Here is a 24,231-nt window from a genome sequence, read left to right as displayed (position 1 = left end):
TCATGAGATCAACTTTTAGCTCCCACATATGCGTGAGGATATGTGAGATTTGTCTTTCTGTGCCTGGCTTATTTTGCTTACCATAATATCCTCCAGTTCCATCCATGTTGCTGCAAATGACAGAGTTTTATTCCTTTTCATGGCTGAATAATATTCCATTGTATATAAATACCACATTAAAAAATTTTGTTCATCAAGGATAAATATGGTTGCTTCCATATCTTGGCTACTGCGAATAGTGCCACAATAAAAACATGGGAGTGCAGATATAATAGTGCTGCAATATAAACATGGGAGTGCAGATATCTCTTCAATGTACTTATTTCCTTTCTTTTGGATGTATTCCCAGTAACAGAAGTGCTGGATCATATGGTGGGTCTAGTTTTACTTTTTTAATAAACCACAGGGTGATTTATTTTAAACTATAGTATGCCTTTATATTGTCTCATGAAGAAATCTTTAAAAATGAGGGAACAGGTGATTTTTTTTGTACTCCTGGAGGATTTCATTGTGGATGGGACAATTTTACTTTGTTTTTCTGTAGCATATTGAACATTTTCATTTAGTGGGAAAAGAGTTAATTATTTAAAAGAAAATTGGAAATTGTAGCTCTCATTGAAATTAAACTTAATGTATGTTTGGCCAGATGCAGTAGCTCATGCCTGTAATCCCAGTTCTTTGGGAGGCTGAGGTGGGCAGATTACTTGAGGTCCGGAGTTCAAGATTAGCCTGGCCAACATGGTGAAACCCTGTCTCTACTAAAAATACAAAAATTTGCCAGGTGTGGTGGTACATTCCTGTAACCCCAGCTACTCAGGAGGCTGAGGCAGGAGAATCACCTGAATCATGCAGCGGAGGTTGCAGTGAGCCACTGCACTCTAGCCTGGGCTACAGAGCAAGACTCTGTCTCTAAAAAAATAAAATAAACAACAAAACTTAATGTATGTAATCTAGATTCACGTATAGCATGAGTAAGAATTAGATACAAATATTTGTCTGTAGGATTTCTCATGAAAAGATATTAAAAAATGATAACCTCCTAGCAACATTAAATATTTCAAATATTAATGAAAAATTTCTAATTACATATTAAATATTATTGATTTTTATATGTTTGGAAACATGATCCTTCCTTACTTTAAAGCTACCTTGCTTTCCTTTCTCCTTTTATTTACTCAATCGAAGTTTGAGTGCCTACCTGGTACCAGGCACTGTGCTAGATGCCTAGGGGATGAGGGCACAGAGGAAAGGCCACATCATTTCATTTCAATGGATCCCTCTCTGACCTTTCTTTTGAAGTTGAGCGCTCCCTAGTGCTCTGTCCTTGTTCCTCATCCTCTGTTCTTTCCTCACCTCTCTTTGTTCTTGTCTTTTCTGGGTGAGGTTATTCATTCCCCTTGATTTCACTCCTTTCATTGTATATTGATGTTTCCAAGTCTACAAATATGTTTTTTTGTCCTTAATGCTGAAGATATTTTCAGTGGTCAAGAGATATTTTAAGCCTACATGTTCAAACTGAATTCATTATTCTTTCATCCCAATTTTTTCTTCTGCTCCTTTGCCTTCTCTTCCTTTTCCCTTCACTGTTGTATTTATCATCATAGTGGCCCCTCTGTTCCCTCAGTGTCCCAAGATGAAAACCTAAAAGTCACCCCAGATTCCTCCTTTTTCTGCATCTGAGCATGCAGACCTTTTATTTTATTTTATTTTTTAAAGAGACAGGGTCTCACTATGTTGCCCAGGCTGGTCTTCAACTCCTGGGCTCAAGCAATCCATCTGCCTTGGCCTCCCAAGATGCTGGGATTACAGGCTTGAGCCACCACATCTGGCCCACACAGATCATTTATAAACTGCATGTTTATGGAAACATTTCTAGAATTCAGCTCCGTTTGCCACTTGTCACTGCTTTCCCATCTCTTTTTGTGCCAGCCCATACTGTGAGATTAACCTTCCTAAAATCTCTGACAGCCTGGACTGGCACAGAGAGACACAAGGAAACAAGGATAACAGAAAAGAGAGCTGAATTCTGATGCGCTATCCTACTTAGATACCTCTTCTGTCTCCCTGCAACCTGCAGGAGCAACCACAAGGATCTTAACCATAGCAATGCTCTGTGTCACCTTATCTATAAAACAGGGATGATGATAATTCCTGCTCATAGTTTTGGTGAGGACCGAATAAAACAACACATATCAAGTGCTTAGCACAAGGCCAAGTCCCCAGTGAATGGCAGTGACTATGAGGACAATGATGAAGATGATCCTGTCTTTCAGAAGCCAGTTCTTACCTACCTTGCCAGCCCCATATCACTGCACATTCTTCCCATGCCTGTATGATCTCCTTGTCATGACTGTCACTGCTCCCCAAACCTTCCTTCCATTTCACAACACTTGGCCTTTCCTCATGCTCTTCCTTTGACTTGTCTTTACTTTGTTTTGTTTAGCAAACTCTTCTTTTCCTTTCAAAAGGACTCAACTCCGAACTGCCATCCATGAATCTTAGCTGACTCTGCAAAGTAGGCATGGTGACTGCCTTCCCTCTCCCTCCATAGTTCTCCATCCCTCTTTCTACCATAGCCCTGTGCCCATCATCCTTTTTAAGATTATTTATTTATTTATTTTGAGACAGGGTCTCTTGTGTCCCCAAGGCTGGAGTGAAGTGGTGCAATCACAGCTCACTGCAGTCTTGAGCTCCTGGTCTCAAGTGGTCCTCCCACTTCAGCCTCCCAAGCAGTGGGACTACAGGTATGAGCCACCATGCCTGGTTAATATTTTATATTTTTTGTAGAGACAGGGTTTTGCCATGTTGCCCAAACTGGTCTCAAACTCCTGGACTCAAGTGAGGCGATAGGGGACATCTGCCCACCTTGGCCTCCCAAAGTGTTGGGATTATGGGTGTGAGCCACTGCGCCTGGCCTACACCATTCGAATGGTCTTTTATGTGTCTGTCTGCTCTCATCTTCCCCAGATTGTGTGTGGGTTTTCCAAAGCACCAGAAATGCATTTTTGTCTCCCTTGTGACCAGCCCAGGTTAGGTATAGAGTAGGAACCTGATATATGTTTGATGATTGAATGTCAGTAGAGGAAGGAGATGGCTCTCACATTTGGTAGGAGGTTTTCTCCATGTGGAGAGTTAAAAAAAATTCATTTTAAGAAAAATAAAAATAATCATTGCTTTCCCTTATTGAGTACTAACTTTGTGGCAGGAGGCATTGAGCTGATTTCTTTAGGGGCATGTCTTGGTTTAGTTTTCCTAGTGATCCTATGAGTTACTCTGATTGTCCACAGAGAAGAAAACTGGGGTTTAGAGGGAAGGGAACTTGCTTGAGATTCTAGCGTTAACAGGAGCAAACTTGGGCGGTCTAACGCCAGCACTGGTGGCGCAATAGGGAAGTGAGAAGGGGAAGAAAGATGGACACAGCAGGGGAGGCATGTTTGAGAGAAGAGGGATGGGATGAAGACAAGGAGGAGAAAATGAGCAAGAGATCAGCAAGAGTAGGCCAGGAAAGGAAGAGAAGGGAAAAGAGAAAAGGAAACTAGAATGTATTTCCATAAATGCGTCTATTGCTTCCTGAAGTTTTGATTGAAGTAACTCAGGAATGGAAAATCAAACATCATATGTTTTCACTTATAAGTGGGAGCTAAGCCATGAGGATGCAAAGGCATAAGAATGACACAGTGGATTTTATGGATTCAGGGTGAAAGAGTAGGAAGAGGGTGAGGGATAAAGGACTACAAATTGTGTGCAGTGTATCTTAGTCGTGTGACGGGTACACCAAAATTTCGCAGATCACCACTAAAGAACTTATTCATGTAACCAAACATTGTTTCCCAAAACCCTATGGAAATAAAAAATTAAAGAAAAAAACCCCCAGGAGACCACACCCACATGCACACACACACACACACACACAGATTGGCTTAATATATTTTTTTCACTTCTACTTTTGTTCACTTCCTACAATTTACAAGCACTGTGGCTGTTGGCAGCTGTCACCAGTACCTAGTAGGATTATCTCTAGCTGCCATCCTCACACTCACACTCAAAGCTGCACACGTGCAGGATGGAAGCCCAGGCTTTTTCCTTTTCTCTCACTGGTGTTAGCTCCCAAGGCTGAGATTTCTCTGTTTCATCTGGATTGCCCATCTCTGGGGTCTCAGAGCTACGTTTCAGTTCCCCAATCCCACCTGCTCTTCGGGAGGCCGGCACTGGGGCTACAGGTAATATTTTGGTAGGCAGGGATGCCTGTGAGTGTGACAGCAAGGCCACCCTTACCTGGGTCCCAGGGTGGGAGGACTTGCTGAGGCTTTGCTCTTCAGGCTCTGGGAACCTAGGGCCAGAGGGAGGAAAGGGGAAGGGCTGGGTGGCTGGAGGAGAGATGGGCTTGTTCCTTCCTCCTGTTATCCTTGCTTGCCATCCTCAGACCCATCTTCTGCTCAAGCACACTGGTGCAGCCCTCACCAGGAGCCTCTTCGTCTCCAAGCTTGGTCGGATTAGTCCTCAGAGAGACAGTGGGTTGGGATGGGAAGCAGGGGCCTTATTAAGAATTGTGAAGAAATGTTAGGGAAATGGAAAGGAAACTTGGTAAAAAGCAGAGAAGGAGATGGATTAAGAGGAGAAAAAGTAGACTTGGGAGGTGGTGGTGAGGTGGAGGGAACACACTTTTATGGAATGAACTATTCATAGCTGTGTACTTAACCTCACACAGCTCAGAGGAAGGCATTCCCATTTCTACTTTACAGATGTGGAGACTGACTCTTAGGTCTCAGGGTACATGATTTGCTCAAAGCTACACTAGATAGAAAGCCGCTGAGCTGGGACTTGAACCTTGCTATTCTATAAGTCTCTCCTGTATGGCACTCTGTTTACAAAGAGGAGAGCAGGCAAGCAGAATAGAACAGAACAGAGAATGGAGCATAGAAGGAAATCTGGGGTTGGGTACATTTCATATTGGGTCCCTTCCTCCTTGGCCAGTTTTGTCCTGAGTCCTCAGAGAACTGGAGAGCACCCATACCTAAAGGAAGTAGACGATCCCCACCCTGGTGGGAACATTTTACTTCCTCACTAGGCTCTCAGATGGGAGACAGGCAGGGAGGGGCTCACCTGGGCATGTCTCCGGGCCAGCAAGGGGGCCTGCCAAACCTCTGCCTGTGTTTTTTCCTGACCTCCACTGCTCCTGTCTCTTCCTCAACTGCCCAGGCTCCTTCCTTTTCCAATCTCCTCTGATTCCTTTGCCTTTCTGTCACTACACTTCCTATTTTCAATCGTTCTCTTTCCACTGGCTCTAACCCCTCAGTTTACCACCTGCCTCTTATCTCCTCACCCCAAACACAATTTCTCTTGAAGTCTCATCACCTGTTCACCCTTATGCCCATTTATTTACTTTTGTAGAGAGAAAGTCTCACAATTTGCCCAGTCTGGTCTAGAGGCTCAAATAGTCCTCCCACGTCAGCCTCCCAAAGTGTTGGGATTATAGGCATGAGCCTCTGTGCCCAGCCGTTATCTCCTTTCTTTTATTGTAGAATGTCTTGAAGAAGTTACAGTCACTGTCCTCATTTTTTCCTAATGTTAATGCAGAAACTTTGACAAAGAGACATCAATGGTCTGCCTTTAAGAGAACTAATATCAAATGTGCATCCTCCTGCCCTGTCCCTGTGGTCCACCACTCGACTCTAAGGTTTACAGACCTTATTTGCCCCAGGTTCTGTAATGAGTTAGTAAAAAAAAGCAGGAATTCAAGAACAGGGTGGAACAGCTCTCAGGGCTTTTCTCTTGGATGACTTTTGGTGAGTTTACTATGATCAGAGTAGGTCTTTTGTTCTGTAGACTTTGTACCATAATCCAATAATAGCCCACACAAAACAGATCTTTCTGGGGGCAGATTAATAGTAGGTCAGGCAACTGATGATAGAAAATAAGAATGACAGTTTATTAATTTAAAATACATAGTCTAACTGTCAGGAGGACCAGAATGTTCACTTCAGCATGACAAGTGCATTCTTTCCCTGTGAGCAGGCTTCTGTGAGAAAGCAAATTATTATCAACAGGTTGCTTGGTGAGCATGGAATGAGAGCAAGGGGAATTAGCTGTAATAACTTGATTGCTGAATGGCCTCAAATCATTAAAGGGACTTTCCATTTTAATCCTTTGCTTAAAGTGTTGAGTCACCTGCACCCAGGTGTTCCTTTTCACTATAAGGAGAGACTTACTTGTGGAAGGCTGCCCTCTTCCTCACATGATGCTTAAGTAGCAGTTTTAGCATGGAGGTCTTGTTATCACTTCAGTCTCAAGGTGTCTAAAACGAACTCTTTATTTTCCCTGTACAAACTGACATCTTTTGACTTTGCTATTTCTTACATTAGAAAATTATTTTCTGTGACCAAGATTCAATACCTAAACTTGAAATGTGAAAACAAAATATTTATGGAAGTATGAATTTCAGTCTTCAAAACATGCATTGCATTTTAAAATCAATTAATATATGTAAGGTCCTTAGCTATCATTTGTTGTTTCTCTCTCATTCTACTTTCTCGCACTTCTCTTATCAAAAACAAGCCACTAGGGTTTTCACATGAAGAAGCTACCATTTTAATTCCTTGAATAAGATGAAGCCAAGGGTGAGGTGAATAAGATCCATCTAACAGCTTTGCTTTTCGGCTTTCCTTTACTTGGAGGCAGTTTGTAAGAGGGGGAACTTATTCTTGTAAATATTGTTTGCTTCAGTACTTGTAAAGGGTTAAATTTTAGAATCTTAAGTTCCTGATTCTAGAGCTAGACTTGACTCTAGCAGACCTTTTTCTTTCAACTGATTTTGTTTACTCTATTTCCTTAGATCTTTACTTTTCCAAAAGTTCAACGAAAGATGACTTTTTCTTTACTCCGACAAACTTTAGAGGTGGAGCGAGTGTCAGTGGTGGTATTCTGGTGAGTTGATCAATTTGCAAGAATGACAGGACTAAATTTTACTTCTAGAGTTAAACTAGAATCTGTTACATTCATATGAGTCCTTCATAAAGTATATCTGAATTGCCATAGCTACTAGAAAAAGATTGGATTTGAGGAAACATGGACTTGAATGTCAATTCTTTTTTTTTTGATGTTAGTTTATGTGTTAGAGAGTGACAACACTTGACTAGGATTATTAATGAGAAACAACTTCTGGAAATCTTATAGAAATATTGTTTATTTCATATAATAGTGATTATATAATTACTGTGAATTAAAGTACAGAATATTTTCTATGAAAAGAAAAATGGCTAAAAATTGAAAAATGAATGTATTCAGTATGTTCAAAATAAAAGGTTTCAAAGACACTTTGGAAGATGATATTGGAGAAATTAAAAGCAGCAACATAGCTCTATGTTTTAAAAGTAATTTTAGGAAGAATAAGGAAGAATATGATATTGCTTTATGTTTGAATGTCTAGGAACTTTTAAAATGAGAAGTGCTAGCAGGAAGAGCTAGAATAAGATAGAGAAGCGGTTACTCGGATATTTTCTCTTTAGTTACCTTATAGTACACAATTGTAGTTAAGTTCATCTTTGTTATCTGTTAGTACCAATCCCTCAAACCAATCTAGCAAACCAATAAGGACAAAGAAAGGATAAGCTGCCAAGTGGCTAGTACTTTGATTAGCTTTCTGAGAGATAAGTGTCTTCTGCCTGCTTTCTCATTACCAAGAAAGGGTGTAGAGTCTCCCTTTTTTCATCTTAAAGAATTGTTCTTCCTTTCCTCTGCTCCAGGGACTCAGCCTATGAAAAGAGAACGTGTTGACTTAGTCTCCCTGGAGAATTTTCAAGCCCTAACAAGTTGGCTTAGAACTTGCTGATGACCCTTCACCCTGTGGCCAGGTGGGGCCACCAGATACAGATGTTGTCACAGAATTCATTCACCTGCCCAATACCGTTTTGTATTTGTTGCTGTGACTATTCTGTGAAACAAAAACAGTTTTGTTTTTTGTTTGTTTGTGGGTATTTTGTGAGACAAAGAATTAACAAAGTCCTTCACTGGTGAAAACTCACTTTTGTCTATGGTATTTTTCACAGGAAGACTTTACCACCAAACATCTTTTCGTGTATCTTCCTTTATAGCTATAGTGCCTCCTCACCTGCCTCCTCTTCCCAGGTTTGCTCATTTTCTCTTCTTTCTTCTGCTCTTCAATTTGCCTGCGACACTATTCCTATGGGTTACCCAGTTTTGTTCATGCTTTGAGGTTCTTCCCATGCTGAAGATAAAGGTGTGTAGGAAGATAGGGACGAGAAAAAGGGAGCGAGCAGCCAAAAAAGCTGCAGCAACCCCAGCTTGCGAAGGCAGATCTAAGACATTTTGTGGCTGGGGTCTGGGGTCTGGGATCCAGGAAGGGATAGTTCCTAACAGAGAAGTGCCTTTTAGCATCTGGAAGCCCTTCCTTCGAAGGGCTTCTCATGGAAATTAGTCTTTCATTCAACAGGTGTTTACTGAGCGTTACTATGTGCCAGGCAGGCATTAGATGCTGGAAATAGAGCTATGAAGTCCTGTTCTAAAGGAGTTTCTGAAATAATGGGAAAATTGCCAATATAATAGAAAAATGTATTCTAGAGTGATAGGGGCTCTCACATGGGCAGTGCCAGGTTCTAAGGGAACACACAGGAAGTGCTCCTATCTCTGATTTGGGGAGGTCAGAGAAGGCCTCCTAGAATAAATGATGTATCAGTTGACATTGGACAGATGAATAGGAGCTAGTCCAATAAAGGGGATAGAGACAGCATTAGATGGCTACAGGGAGAGGGAAGAACATGTGTGAAGGCCCCCAAATAGAAGCTGAATTGAATATTTCTGGAGTGCAGATATGAGGAGGTACAGGGGGGCATGGGAGCAGTGAAGGAGAGTGATTAGGAATCAGGCTGGAAAGATGAGCAGGGACCAAGTTGCAGAAGGTCCTAGGAGTCATGTTAGAGTTTTTTCCCTAAGGCCAACAAGAGGTGTTTGCAGGTTTTTTTAGCAGGGGTGTGACATGATGTCATTCCCCTTTAATAATGATGACTCTGGCTTTGATGTGGACAGTGATCTACAGGTGGCCAAGGCTGGAACAAGGGAGGAACACTGGGGAGAGCAAGCACTGGTTGGCAGGTGTGTCCTGGAGATAACCCACTGCCTGGGGCTGGGGTGGGGGAGTAGAGAGGTGGGGCTAGGAGGGATGATCTTGGGCAGCCTTAGTGGCAGCTGGTTGAAGGTGCAGAGGGAGGAACAGGGGAGCTACCGATGGTGTATATTTGATGACCTAGCCTTGCTTCTAGCAACACTTGGCAGCGACTCTACTATCTCCTTGCTTGGATTCATATGTTTTAGTAACCTGGCCCCTAGAAACCACTGGGTCCTGCAAAGTATCAGTGGCCTTATTTATCTGGGATACCCCAGGGATCAGAAAAGGAAGAAATGATGGCTTCAGGCTTTTTAGACTTCTTGGGAATTTGTAGTGGAGCAGTGCATGTTGATGAACTTCCTCTGCAAACTCTGTTCTTGTAACTACTAAGCCCTAAGAGTTGTTCTTCCCCTTCTCTGGTCACCATATGAGTGACCAACTTCTTCTTTATGTATGTTGGCCACGTCTTGCCACACCACTTTAGTGAGGAGGAAGCCAGCCAGTCATTTCTTTTTCTAACTGAAAGAGCATGCGGCCAGTACCTCTGCCTACACTGTCATGTGTTTGCAAAGGTGCATTTATTTCTATGGTCTTTTGCATTTTGAATGTTTGAAATCACTTGTTTGCTCCTTCATTTATTCATTCTGAATCCCTGCGCATTTACAATACGAAGGAAATTTAACTACATGTAGGGAAAAGAGGAAATACAATACTGACATTATTCTGGCTTAAAAAAAAATAACTACCCGGAGAAGACTACGTACTTGAGAATAAATTGAGAAAAAGTTTTGTATTGCATTTTGTTTCTCTAGAGCCTGGGTGATAATTTCCTCCCACATGTAGCTCTTGGAGTTCACTTGTGGTTCTTAGCTATGGCTTGTGAAAGAATCACCTATGGCACTTAAATGAAAGGCAGATGCTGGAACCTCACCCCTGAGATATTCTGATTCACTGGATTTGAGCTATATTAGAACATCTGACTCAATTTTAATGCCAAATTGAGTGGCACATTGTGCTAACCTTGAGTTGTCACATACGACCTTTAAAATACAAATAGATTATTTTTATACAGAATTATTTGTATCTGGTTTGGCTAAAGCCTGATAAATCTGTTTTTCCTTCCTGTGTTAGTGACTTCCTAGTTATCTAGATTTGTCTACAAAGAAAGTTAAAGGGGGTAAATTTAGAGTTATTGTGCATTTTTCAGATACTAATATTGTGTACTTCCGTTTTCTTATGTAGGCTACCTATTGAGATCTGGTGAAAGATCAGGTGTAACAATGTTCTGCAGTGAAAAGAAATCACTTGGTAAGTTTTGAGTGTTTCCAATGATGCAAAGTGATATTTTAAAAATATAATTTTAAATTTTTCATGAAAGTTTAATTTACGTACAAAAAGCACACAGGTCATCTAGGTGTTGCAGCTCAATGAACTTTGACAATTATTTACACCCATGTAACTAGGAAGGGTGTGTACAACAAGATATAGAACATTTATTTCTATCACCCCAGAAAGTTCCCTTATGCCCCTTTTCATTCATTCTTCCTGCACCCACTGTGACCATCTTTTGATTTCTGTCAGGTTAGTTTTACCTACTTTCAAAATGAGTATAAATGAAATCATGCAGTATGTGTTCTATTGTATGGCTGCTTTTGCCTAGCACAAGGTTTTTGACATATAGTCATATGGTTATGTGTGTTAATAGTTTGTTCTTCATTTTAAATTTCAAAGCAGTGTTCCATTGTGTGAACACACCAACAGTTAAAGCAGAGTTTGTATAGTTAGACATAATTTTGGTCGTGATAGCAGAAAACACACTTATTTTGGTTAAATAATTTGATTGAGTAATTAGTAGTATCATAAACACTATTCAGTCTACTGAATCCGATTTCTTTACTATAGCATCCACACCAGAGAGTGTTGATTTTCTCTTTTGTCTCTAGTTAGCGAGTGACAGACTATTATGTAATTTTTCTTTCAGTGGACGTGTGTCCAACCTATTACCACTATTTATTTTTGACCATAGACTCTTTAGAGACTAAAGGCTGGATTAGAGTTTATCTAATGTCCTGTCTCTCCTTCCAATGTCATCCCTGATAGGTGGTTAACTTAATTCCACAGGTAATTATATCATGATGCAGTTCATTCCCTTGTTGGATACTTATTCATTGCAACATTCATTCTCATAATGAGTTGAACTCTATTTCAATGTGGTTCCCACCCACGGGCCATTAGTTATGCCCTCTGGGGCAATATATTCATATTCTCAATGCTAATCAGGAGTCTAGAATTATTGTCATCCATTTTTTTCAAGTAAAATGATTTATTTATATATAATCTTAATAGTGTAAAGTTAAGATTAACTGGCTTTAACACAAACAAGTTTTCAATAGAACCGAGTGTTGCAAAATTTTAGTATGTTGTAACATGATCTAAAATCCAGGTCTCATTCTCTTAAAAAGTAATTTTTATGTATATATTAATGCATATATGTAAAAGTAGACAATTTTTGGAAATCTTTTATCCCTCACTCCCCTTCCCACTTTTTCCCCTGAGTCCCCAAAATCCATTGTATCATTCTTAGGACTTTGTGTCCTCATAACTTAGGGTGAGAACATATGATGTTTAGTTTTCCATTCCTGAGTTAATTCACTTAGAATAATGGTCTCCAATTCTATCCAGGTTACTGCAAATGTCATTATTTCATTCCTTATTATGTCTGAGTAGTATTCTGTGCTGTAACTTAGGGTGAGAATATATGATGTTTAGTTTTCCATTCCTGAGTTACTTCACTTAGAATAATGGTCTTTAATTCCATCCAGGTTACTGCAAATGCCATTATTTCATTCCTTTTTATGTCTGAGTAGTACTCTGTGGTGTGTGTGTGTGTATGTGTGTATATTGCCACATTTTCTTTATCCATTGTTGATTGATGGGCATTTGGGTTTGTTCCATATATTTTGTGATTGCGAATTGTGCTGCTATAAACATGAGTGTGCAAGTATTTTTTCCATAGAATGATTTTTTTTTCCCCTTGGTTAGATAGCCAGGAGTGGGATTGCTGGGTCAAATGGTAAATCTACTTTTAGTTCTTTAAGGAATCTTCACATTGTTTTCCCTAGTGGTTGTACTAGTTTACATTCCCAACAACAGTGTCAAGTGTTTCCTTTTCACCACATCTACGTCAACATTTATTATTTTTTGATTATGGCCATTCTTGCAGGAGTGAGGTGGTATCACACTGTGATTTTGATTTACATTTTCCTGATAATTAGTGATGTTGAGCATTTTTCATATGTTTTTTGGCCATTTGTATATTCTCTTTTGAGTGTTGTCTTTTCATGTCTTTAGCCCACTTTTTGATGAGATTATTTATTTTTTTCTTCCTGATTTGTTTTGAGTTCCTTGTAGATTCTGGATATTGGTCTTGTGTCAGAAGTATATATTGCGAAGATTTTCTCCCTTTCTGTGAGTTGTTTACTCTGGTGATTATTTCTTTTGCTGTGCAGAAGCTTTTTAGTTTAATTAAGTCCCATCTATTTACATTTATTTTTGTTGCATTTGCTTTTGGCTTCTTCGTCATGAAGTCGTAGCCTAAGCCAATGTCTAGAAGAGTTTGACTGATGTTATCGTCTAGAAATTTTATGGTTTCAGGTCTTAGATTTAAATCTTCGATCCATCTTGAGTTGATTTTTGTGTAAGGTGAGAGATGAGAATCCAGTTTCATTCTTCTACATGTGGCTTGCCAATTATACCAGCACCATTTGTTGTATCGGGTATCCTTTCCCTCCTTGATTTTGTTTGCTTTGTTGAAGATCAGTTGACTACAAATACTGAGCTTTATTTCTGGGTTTGCTATTCTGTTGCATTGGTCTACATGTCTGTTTTTATAGCAGTACCATGCTGTTTTGGTGACTATGGCATTATAGTATAGTTTGAGGTTAGGTAATTTAATGCCTCCAGATTTGTTCTTTTTGCTTAGTCTTGCTTTGGCTATGTGCACTCCTTTTTGGTTCCATATGAATTTTAAGATTGTTTTTTCTAGTTCTGTGAAAAATCTGGGATCCAGTCTCTTAAAAAAAGAAAAAGAAAAAAATTATACACATGCTTTTCCACAAAGCAATTGGGAAGAATGTTGTTTATGGGTAAAATCCCTAATTCAGATCTCATTTGTTTGGAAATATGGGAAGCAAAAGAAGTACATAGTTAGAGACCTTCTTTAAACCAGCTAAGCTGTTCTTGATTCGTAAATGTGGGGGTTGTGGAGCCAAAACGCAGTACTCCCTCCCTTACTGGGTTTTTAGGGTGTAGGGTGGGAAGAATCAGACCAGTGGTGTGTATGTCTTCTGTGGGCCTTAGGAACTATTGTCTTTGTGGAACCCTTCCTTCATAAAAACATTAAAAATTATATTTGATGAAGATGTCAGTATAAAGACAAATATAATCCAGGCTAGATTCATTGTTATGTATCCATTACTATTATATTCATTTTTCCTCTGATTTTAAAATAAATGGAAATGGAAACATTTTTGTGGGCTCTTGAAAATCTCGTAGGCCCTAGGCACTTTGCCTACTATGTCTCATCGATAAGTCAGCCCTGAATCAGATACACATTTTGGGGTGAAGTAGCCTTCCAGAGAGCAACTCTGTATATCTTGGGGAGGAGAAAGAGACAGGTTATTATGCTTATTTTTGTGAACTTACATATAGAAAGCAGTTAAATATACTTTTAGTGGTAATTGTGCTTTCAGGTTATTATTGCCACTGTAAGTTTAAAAGCCTTGTGGTAAACTGGGCTTGGTGGCTCATGCCTGTAATCCTAGTGCTTTGGGAAGCTGAGGTGGGAGGATCACTTGAGGCCAGGAGTTTGAGAACAGCATGGGCCATATAGCAAGAACCTGTCTCTACAAAAAATTAAAAATTAGTTGGGCATGGTGGCATGTGCATGTACTACTCAGGAGGCCGAGGTGGGAGGACAGCTTGAGCCCAGGAGGTCGAGGTTGCAGTGTGCTATAATCAATCATGCCACAATACTCCAGCCTGCATGACAGAGCAAGATCCTATCTCAAAAAAAAAAAAAAAAAAAAAATCACCTGACAATACAGAAATGTATGGTACTCATATATTTTCATGACACAACCAAAATCTTTAATTTTTTCTTGTCCAACATAAACATACTGTTTGAGTTTAGTGGGTATTATGGGTTTACAAACCTCTGTTAATTTTCTGTAATTGTCCCTTGTGAACAGAATTGTTGCATGACAGAAAAAACATGAGTCAGAAGTGATAGGAGTGAATCTGGCTCTACTTGCCAGGTATTGGTATTCAAATCCTCTGAGCCTCAATTTTCTCATTTGCAAAATGGGGCTAATGTTTACCTCTGAAGGTTACTGTGAGGATGAATGTAAAATGAAATATTATATGTGAAGTACCTCATAAATTATAAAAGCGCTATGTAAATGTTAGACAATACCGAATTCATAGATATATGATTCAGTTCATTGATTTCTAGGTTTTTCTCCTGAAAACTTCTAATTTCTAAGTTTTACAAAAACTGTCCAGTTTTATGGCTGACATGGGCATTATATGTACAGGTGGGTTTCTTATTTACTGAGGTAACTTGTATGGGGCTCTTATTTACAAGAGGACATTCTGGAAGCCTCTTTTGTACCCTCTGGGACTGCTGATTTCGAAATGGTTGTTTACTTATAGAGACTCTCTAGAGGCCTGCCAGTGTTGTGCAAATGACAGTGACCAGTTGCTTTGGTTGAAGTTTATATACCTGCTTCTCAGGCATTTACAGTGACTTCTCTTACAATAAATGTTGCAATATCTCTTCTGTTTAACAAACCAACAGGCTGTAATAGGACCTAGGGGTCATGGAGGTTCAGTGTTAACAGCATTTTGGAACTGAATTGTTTTTGGTTTGCAGTGGGGGAATAAAGTTCTTATATATTTTTTTTTTGGTATAATTCGATTACATAATACTATAAGCATTGCTGTGAGCATATATTATTTTGCAGGTATTGTGTTTGTCCTTTGATAGAGGGTGATAAAAAAAGATGAATAAGTTATGGAACTTACCCTTATAGGTATCTTATCAATGCATATACAAATATTTTTATGTGTAGTAATTTATATGTTTAAAGAGTGTTATTTCTCTCTCATTGGGCTTATCTTTTATGGAACAATAAATCCAAAAGCTGTTTTCTCAAGTACATTTTCAGTTACACTTGTGAAGGAATTAGTTTTTGTTTGAACTTGCATTTTGTCTACCATAATAATTTATTTGAAATTGGATTATGTTTTAGAAAGTCATCTATTTTCTTAGTTTGATTGAATAAGGCTGTTGAAATGAGGTACCACATGGTACTGGCCGGTGAGTGACATACATAAGAGAGTGCTGGCTTCATAAAAGCCCTCTCATAACTTTGGGGTTCTATCTCCTAATACATTCTCTTCTAGGTTTTAATAACATTTTGGAATCCAGAGAGAAAGGGCATGGGAATTATTTTTAGTTCTACTAGAGATCAAAGAGAAACACCTAATCTCTTCAATTTCACTCTACTAAAATTCTGTACAAGAAGATGATTGAAATTATTACAGAGACTGAATCCTTGCTGCTTGTTATAAATATTGCGGGGTGTAAGCCTTCCATTCATAGGTTCATCAGCTTTTATGATTGGGAGAGATGGGGAGACAGCATTGCAGTCCTTAGCCCTAGGTGTGGTCTAGAATTTATCCTGTATTTAAGTACTTTGGAATAGAATTTTTTTTCTCAGACAGGATATACTATGTATTTTTAAATCTCCCCCCATAGTCATAGTGCAGAGATATAAATAGAAGTGCAGCTAAGAGATGTCTTCTGCCTTTCAAACACTTTCCAAGTTTGTGTGCTTCTCTCTTTATTCACATAGAGCAGTCTGTTTTATTACTCAGGACATGCGTTAGGTTAGGGTGCTGTAACAAACCACCCGTCACAGAGGACTTCCTAAGAGAAATCCCAGGGACTGTTCCTTCCCACCACCCTTCCTCACCTCTCAGTGGAATTGGGGGATAGTGGCTATTCTCTCCTCAAAACTCTTTTTCTTGGGTTTCATAATCCTTATGCAGATTATTCTTGTTCTCAGGCTGCTCTATCTCTTCATTGCACACCAGTGGTGGAATTTCCCCCTGGCTTAGTCTTCTGCACTTTTTTCTCTGTTTACTTTGTTCCTCAGAGAACTCCTCTTCTATCTTGGCTTCTGTTCATCTCTGTGGAGATGACTTTTAAAACTATGGTGTTTATTTATTTTTATTTTATTTTATTTTTTTTGAGATGGAGTTTCACCCTTGTTGCCCAGGCTGGAGTGCAGTGGTGCGAGTTCTTCTCATCACAACCTCTGCCTCCTGGGTTCCAGCAATTCTCCTGCCTCAGCCTCCTGAATAGCTGGGATTACAGGCATGTGTCAACATGCCCAGCTAATTTTTTTTTGTTTGTTTTTTGAGACGGAGTTTCGCTCTTGTTACCCAGGCTGGAGTGCAATGGCATGATCTCGGCTCCCCGCAACCTCCGCCTCCTGGGTTCAAGCAATTCTCCTGCCTCAGCCTCCTGAGTAGCTGGGATTACAGGCACAGCTAATTTTTTGTATTTTTAGTAGAGACGGGGTTTCACCATGTTGACCAGGATGGTCTCGATCTCTTGACCTCGTGATCCACCCGCCTCGGCCTCCTAAAGCACTGGGATTACAGGTGTGAGCCACGGTGCCCGGTCTAATTTTGTATTTTTAATGGAGATAGGGTTTCTCCATGTTGGGCAGGCTGATAGTTATTGTGAAATCTTTCCTAAACACTATATCTTATTTCCAACTGCTGCTGATTTTGATCTAATAGTTTTATCAGTGTAGCTTTAGATTGCATAGAATATGAAAACCTGGGAATTAGAAGAATCTTTAAAATCAGTTTATCCAGCTTTATTTCTACTTTGACAATCTGTTTCTATAGTGCTGATGAATATTTTCCTTGAATATTGCTCTGACAAGTAGCTCAGATATCTAATTTGGGAGATGTCTCATTCTCTTTTTCTCTTTTTTTTAAGAAACAGAGTCTCACTCTGTCATCCAGGCTGGAGTGCAGTAGTGATCATAGCTCACTACAGCCTCAAACTCCTCGGCTCAAACAATGCTCCCACCTCAGCCTCCCAAGTAGATAGGTCTACAAGTGTGACACCATGCTTGGCTAATTTTTAAATTTTTTGTAAAGACAGAGTCTCACTATGTTGTTCAGGTTTGTCTTGAAGGCCTGACCTGAAGCAGTCTTCTAGCCTGGGCCTCCCAAAGTTTTGGGATTATAGGCATGAGCCCCCGTGCCCAACCTCATTCTTGGTTTTGACAGCAAATTCAACCACATCTTAACTAGAATTTCATATCCTTGTAAAGTTTACTTTCTGGTCTGAATTTTGGAATAACAATATTCTGCCATCTACCTGAAAATAATCAAACATTTGAAGATCTCTCTTATTTTTGCACATGTTCTCTTTCTTTTGCTAATATTCTCTCTCTCTCTCTTTCAGTCTCTAATATTTTGGGTAGACACCTGAAACTAATATATGACATGGTTCACAGTTTTCAGACTCTTAGTATCTTACTTACAATATGAGTTTCACCAGGGAAGGGCTGCTGTCTTTCTCATTTTTGACCCTGCAACATGTAGTATGGTGTGTGTCACTTTGTTCTAGAACCTGGACATTTATTGAGTAGATGTTTGAATGAACACATCATGGTCACAAAACTTTTTGATGCTCTTGGCTTCTCCAGTGGCTTCTGTATTGCTTAGAACTGAATTTGGTTGAACCAGATCTCAAGGTGTAGTCTGACTTAACTTGGAATGGAGTGGTACCAGATTCTGCTGATCTGGAATTTGGTTTCCATTAAGATTGTATTAGTAGCTTTTGGGAATTTGTACTTCTGGCTGAGCTCATAGTGAAGGCAGAAAAACCATGAAAGGGTCTTGAGTCAGGTGTTTTGTTTCTGTATTTATTAAGTTAATGTAGAGTCATTGAATTAGGATTCTCTAGAAAAACAGAATGTACGTGTGTGTGTATATATACATATAAACAAATATATGTGTTTATATATATATACACACACGTACATTCTGTTTTTCTAGATAATCCTAGATTCTCTAGAATATATATATATAATATATAATATGCATATATATAATATATATGCACACACACACTATATGGATTTGCCTCACATGATTATTAATGCTGAAAAGTCTTGATTTACTGTTGGCAAGCTGGAGACCCAGGAGAGCCAGTGGCATGATTTCAGTCCAAATGCCAGTAGGCTTGAGATCCAGTAAGAGCAAATGTTTTAGTTTAAGCCTGGAGGCAAGAAGAAGACGGATGTCCCAGCTCAAAGGCAAGAGGAGTTCCTTCTTACTCAGCTTTTTGTTCTATTTAGGCCTTGAGTTGATTGGATGAACCCCATACACATTAGGGAGGGCGATCTGCTTCACACTCTCTACTGATTAAAATGTTGATCTCATCCAGAAAGACCCTCACAGACACACCAGAACTAAACTTGACCAAATATCTGAGCACTTTGTGGTCCAGTCTAGTTGACACACAAAATTCACCCTCACAGACATACTCTAGTTTGTCAAGATATTTTTGAATTTGTCTGTTTCTCCTTTTGGTTTGTCAGATTTTTCTTTATATATTTTGAGGCTACATTATTGGGTACATAGAAATTTAGGGCTGTTGTATAGTCTTGAAAGATAAATCTTTTGTTATTATGGGATGACTATTTTTCTCTAGCATTGCTTACTGTATTACAGTTCAATTTATCTGATATGAGTATAATGATACCAGATTTCCTATGGTTAATGTTTGCATGTTATATATTTTCAATTTAAACTCTTTAATATTTTCATATTTAAGATGCTGCATATAGAGGTTTAAAAATACAGCTTGATAAACTTTGACTTTTAAGTAGATTATTTAGTCTACTTACATTTAATATAGTTATTGGTATATTTGTATCAGTAGTAAAATAAATCCATTATCTTAATATTTGTTATTATTCATTGATTTTCTCTTTTTATTGCTGCCTTTTGCATTAATCAAATATTTTTATTATTCTAGTTCCACCCACCCATTAGCTTGCTGGTCATCATTCCTTTCAACTTCTTTTTGTGGTTACTCTGTATAGTTAAATAAATACTTTTACTACTTTCTCGACAGTGTAACAAATTTAGAATATTTTAACTCTTCTTATAAGATTTTTATGCTATCATTACCAAGTATTTAATTCTTCGTACATTTTAAGACCAGCAGTACGACAGTAATAAATCACATGTATTATTGTAAGTACAGTAATTGTGCAGATTTACTTAAAACCTGTTATTTTTTATTTTTCTGCATTCTATCTAGAATAGTTTTTCTTCTTTCTTAAGATTTTCTTTCATTTTTTTTTAAACGTAGGAATCCTGGTAATAAATTCTATCACTTTTTGTCAGTTAGAAAAAAGCATTTATTTCGCATTTACATTTGAATGTGAATATTTTCACTGGATGTAGAATTCTATGTTGATACTCGTTTCTTCTCATTTAAAGTTATATTTCCATTGCATTCAGGCCTCCACTGCCTTTTTTGGAAAGTAAGGTGACAATCAGATTATTACTTTTTTGCAGACATCTTTTTCCCTTGGCTGCTTCAAAAACTTTGTCTTTGAGCAGTATTACTATTATTTGCCTAGATATAGTTTATTTTTTTATCCAGCTTGGAATTCTTAGAAATTCTTCATTTTGTAGTTTGATGTCTTTTTGAAGATCTGGAAAATTTCCAATCAGAATATCTTCAGATCATGTTTCTATCCCCTATTCACGCTGCTCTCACTTATGAGCGTCCAGTTACACATATGATAAACCTTTAACCATATATCTTATCTTTTTATACTCATTTCTGAAGTTTTAAACTTTTCATCTCTTCATATGTAGTTTTCATATTTTCTACTGACCAGTTTCCAACTTACTATTACCATATGTTGCTGTTGCTAATTTGCTGTTCAGATGCTGAATTCTGAATTTACTATATTTTCAAATTCTAGAGTTTTCATTTGTTTCTTTTACATATATTTCATTTCTTTAGTGAAATTCTTCATCTGGTTATCTATTTTAATGTATATGTTATTCAGTTAAAGTCCAAATCTGATAGTACTAATATCTGGATCATCTGTTTCTATTTTCTATTTATTTCTTTTTGTTTTCAGTAATTTGATATCTTCTACTATAACCACTAATTTATTGTTGAATGCTAGATATTGTATATGAAAAACTGTAGAGGATCTGGATAATGTCTTCCTCCGGGAGTACTTACTTTACATCTGGGTAGCAGTTAGAGAAGGAGCAGATCATTTGAATCCAATCAGGGACCAAAATACCTTTGAGGCTAAATTTCAATCTTCATAAGGTTTAGTATATTTTTGTTAGTTCTTCTCATCAAATACAATTCTTTAGAAGTCATTTGAAAACCTAGTATGTACCAAGATCCCTCTTCCCTGCTAGGCTCTGACCTCTAATTATTGTCTTTTCTCACTTCTGGGCAGAAATTTCCAAATGCATTTTTCTAACTCTGCATTTCTTCATTATTTGTGATTCCCAAGTATATAATCCAATTGTCATATTTTGGTTTCATGAAAAAAAATTTTAAGTGAAAATTTTCATCCATAGAATTATACTTTATTATAAAGTGCTTTTAAGTCCATTCCATAGAACCATTACCCCAGAACACCCCTTTGATCCAGTATTTGAGCCAATAGCTAACATATGGGGTAAGCACTATTTGTCATTGTATTTGGTTGAGTATTGTCAGTCAATGCTACTTGAGTTAGAGTACCCCAGGGGACCTAGTTCTCTTCTAATGTTGTTCTCACAATTTGTTCAAACAGAACTTCCTAATATAAAGGTAATTATAAGTTTTAAATTTCTGGACTTCATTTTGAAATCTGGACTCTCTTTTGATGGAAGGATGAAATCTTAAGGTGTATGGGGTAATCCCAAATGTGATATTTTCTTTCTTCAGAAGCATCTAAAAGATAGCTAACCAAATATGATTTTTTCTATAAATAAAATTACTGTTATAACTCAGAAATTAAAAGCCTACTGTGAATTGTAAATTTACCTTTTACATGGTGAAAAAGCTAATTTAAACATCACATTTCAGGCCAAGTGAGGTGGCTCATGCTTGTAATCCCAGCACTTTGGAAGGCCAAGGCTAGAGAATCCTTTGAGCCCAGGTGTTTGAGACCAGCCCTATCAACATAGGGAAATCCTATCTCTAAAAAAAAATCACATTTCAATAATTTTGGCTAGTATGATCTTGTTTCACCGGAGTAGTGCTGGTTGTCTTATGAAAAATAAAAAACATTGACTAGTCATTCATTTGTTCACTTTAAAAAAATAAACAAATTTATTCCTCACAGTTCTAGGGATGGTGAAATCCAATTAAGTGTCAGCAGATTCAGTGTCTGGTGAGGCTTCCTTCCTGGTTCATAGACAGCTATGTTTTTACTGTGTCCTCACATGGCAGAGGGGATGAGGGAGCTCTCTGTGGTGTCTTTGACAGAGCACTGATTCTATTCATGAGGTCTCTGCCTTCATGACCTAATCACCTCCCAAGGCCCCATCTCTAAATAGCATGACTTAGGGAGTTAGGTTGCTCAAATGATGTTCCAGAACCTGTGAATACATTACCTTACCTGAGAAAAGGAATTTAGCAGACATACATAAGTGAAGGGATCTCGGGGTGGCGAGAATATCCTGAATGATAGAGTTAGGCCCAGGGTAACTGGAATGATCCTTATCAGAGGGAGGCAGGAGGTTCAAGGTCAGAGAAGGAGATGGGACAATGAAAACAGGTCGGAGTGGTGTGGGTCATGAGCCAAGGGATGTGGACAGCTTCCAGAAACGGGAAAGACAAGAAACAGATTTTTCCGTAGGGCCTCTAGAAGGAACTCAGTCCTGTTGACACCTTAATTTTAGCCTTTTAAGACCTTTTTCAGACTGCTGACTTGCAATACTGTTAGATAATGTTTATGTTGTCTTACGCCACTAAATTCATGGTAATTTGTTAGAGCAGCAACGGAAAACTGACAGAATTTGGAAAGAAGCATTCTGGCTGCTCTGCTGAGAATAGATAGTAGAGGGAAGAGACAGAAGCATTGAGACCAGAGGGGAGGCTGTTGCTATAGCCTGAGCAGAGAGGAAGGTGGCTTGGATCAGGGGGTGTGCAGAGAAAGCCTGAGAAGTGGCTGATTCTGAGCATTCAGCATCTTTCTTTTCTGCACCAAATCTTGGATCCCTCGTGTCTCTTTTTAAAGCCTTATTATCTGAATGTGTCATGAGTAGGCAAATAAAGTGAGGCTCACAATTTTTTTTTTTGGTCTTTTCACACTTGGACTGATACTAGAAGGAACAGCTGCCTTGCTTCCCCTGCTGTGGAGATGTCCATATTTTACCCCATCTCAGGTGGCAGACTGTCTCTACCAAATTCCTTTTCATTATGTCACTGTGGCGTAGTTTGGGTCAGGTGCTTGGCAAAACAACCCTGTACACTCCACCCCTATACAGTTTGTATAGGGCTATGTAAGTTCCCTTCAGAGCTGCCTGGGACAGGCAGGGAAGCTTTTTGGCCACCCATCTCGATGTGATGTTCCTTTTCTCCAGTTTCTGTGGCTCTCTGACCTCTCTTCTGCTTCCTTACTGTGCACTTATCTGTGGGCATGAAAACAATTTGAAGGCAATCACTGTCTTGTTTGTTTTGTCTTTGTTGAATAGCTATTCTAGCTAGATGAGCAGCTCTATTAGCCTTGCTCAAAGAAGCTCAGTAAATATTTTTGGGATAAAACACTTTCCCTTGGCTCTAGCAAATGTTATTTGCCATATGGATATAGTAAGCTGAGATACAGAAACCAACGTATGTTAAAGAAACTCAGTTTATACCCTCATGCATCTTAAAATGACAAACATGAACTAAAAGCTTCCTGTCTGACCCCTGAGATAATCAAGCAGAGAAGTGATCTCTTCAGAGCTCCTTCTTGCTTGTCTTTCTTTTATGCCTGGAGTTCTTTCCTCTCATTTTATGACAGGTGGCTTGCTTGGCCAGCCCTTAGGTGGCCAGCTTGTGTTTCACAGAGGAAAATTAAATGCCTTCTAGCTTTGAGGCTCTTATAATCTTTGGGGCAGATGCTGATTTTTTTTTTCTCTGAGTAGAGATGTTACAGAAAGAAGGAAATGACTATTTCCTGTCTTTAGAGAAAGCATTCTGATATAGGCCTAGTCCATAAAAATGCATATTTTTTTTGCTGTAGATAATCAAATTGTAAAATAGTGTAGATATAAAAGAACAGATTAGAACAGGCACATATAAGAAAAGTTTCAGGCCAGGCGCAGTGGCTCATACCTGTTATCCTAGCACTTTGGGAGGCCAAGGCAGGTGGATCAACTGAGGTCAGGAGTTGGAGACCAGCCTGACCAACATGGTGAAACCCCATCTCTACTAAAAATACAAAAATTAGCTGGGTGAGGTGTTGGGCACCTGAAATCCCAGCTACTTGGGAGGCTGAGGCAGGAGAATCACTTGAACCCAGGAGGCAGAAGTTGCAGTGAGCTGAGATTGTGCCGTTGCACTCCAGCCTCGCCTACAGAGCGAGACTCCCATCTCAAAAAAAAACAAAGTTTCGAAGGAAAAATTTTGAACAGGAGTATTCTCAGCAAACTTTCCAAAGTCTCCAGGGAAAGAGGAAACATGTCCTACAGGAAGGACTTTGCAGTGCAGCAGAGACTAACACTGGATGTGATGAAGCATAGGAAGTGACTGGGCCACAAGGTTGTTTGGGATGGGGCGTGTGATTTGATGTACATCTGGAGTATTGCATTCGATGAGAGGCTCTTCACCATGTCTTTGACCTTTGGACCAAGGCACACACCAATTTGCAGTTTCCCAGTCGTCTATGCACAGTACTACCACCATCTCTTTATACCCAGAATCTCCTCCAAGCTTCTTTTATAAGGGAGGTAGTTCTGTGTTTGCATTTTGACTCTATCGCATAATCTTGCTAGGC

At 38.9% G+C, this 24,231-nt stretch overlaps 1 protein-coding gene across 3 annotated transcripts in view; it reads left to right on the top strand.

Annotated features, from left to right (window-relative positions):
- ATP8B4 (ATPase phospholipid transporting 8B4 (putative)) overlaps positions 1-24,231 on the top strand; it is a 272,389-nt gene that overhangs the window by 16,401 nt on the left and 231,757 nt on the right. For 2 of the 3 annotated variants that reach the window (XM_078334229.1, XM_054239635.2), the window contains exon 2: positions 10,364-10,429. In XM_078334229.1, coding sequence (XP_078190355.1) covers positions 10,402-10,429 — 28 coding nt within the window. In that variant the 5' untranslated portion in view covers positions 10,364-10,401. Of the gene's footprint in view, positions 1-6,830; positions 6,925-10,363; positions 10,430-24,231 lie in introns of those variants that run through there. The other variant, XM_017976839.4, reaches the window with a different exon arrangement.

This window comes from Callithrix jacchus, chromosome 8, assembly GCF_049354715.1.
Source record: "Callithrix jacchus isolate 240 chromosome 8, calJac240_pri, whole genome shotgun sequence".
NCBI lineage: Eukaryota > Metazoa > Chordata > Mammalia > Primates > Cebidae > Callithrix > Callithrix jacchus.
Note: the sequence above shows the minus strand (reverse complement) of the source record. Positions and strands in the feature narration are given on the sequence as shown.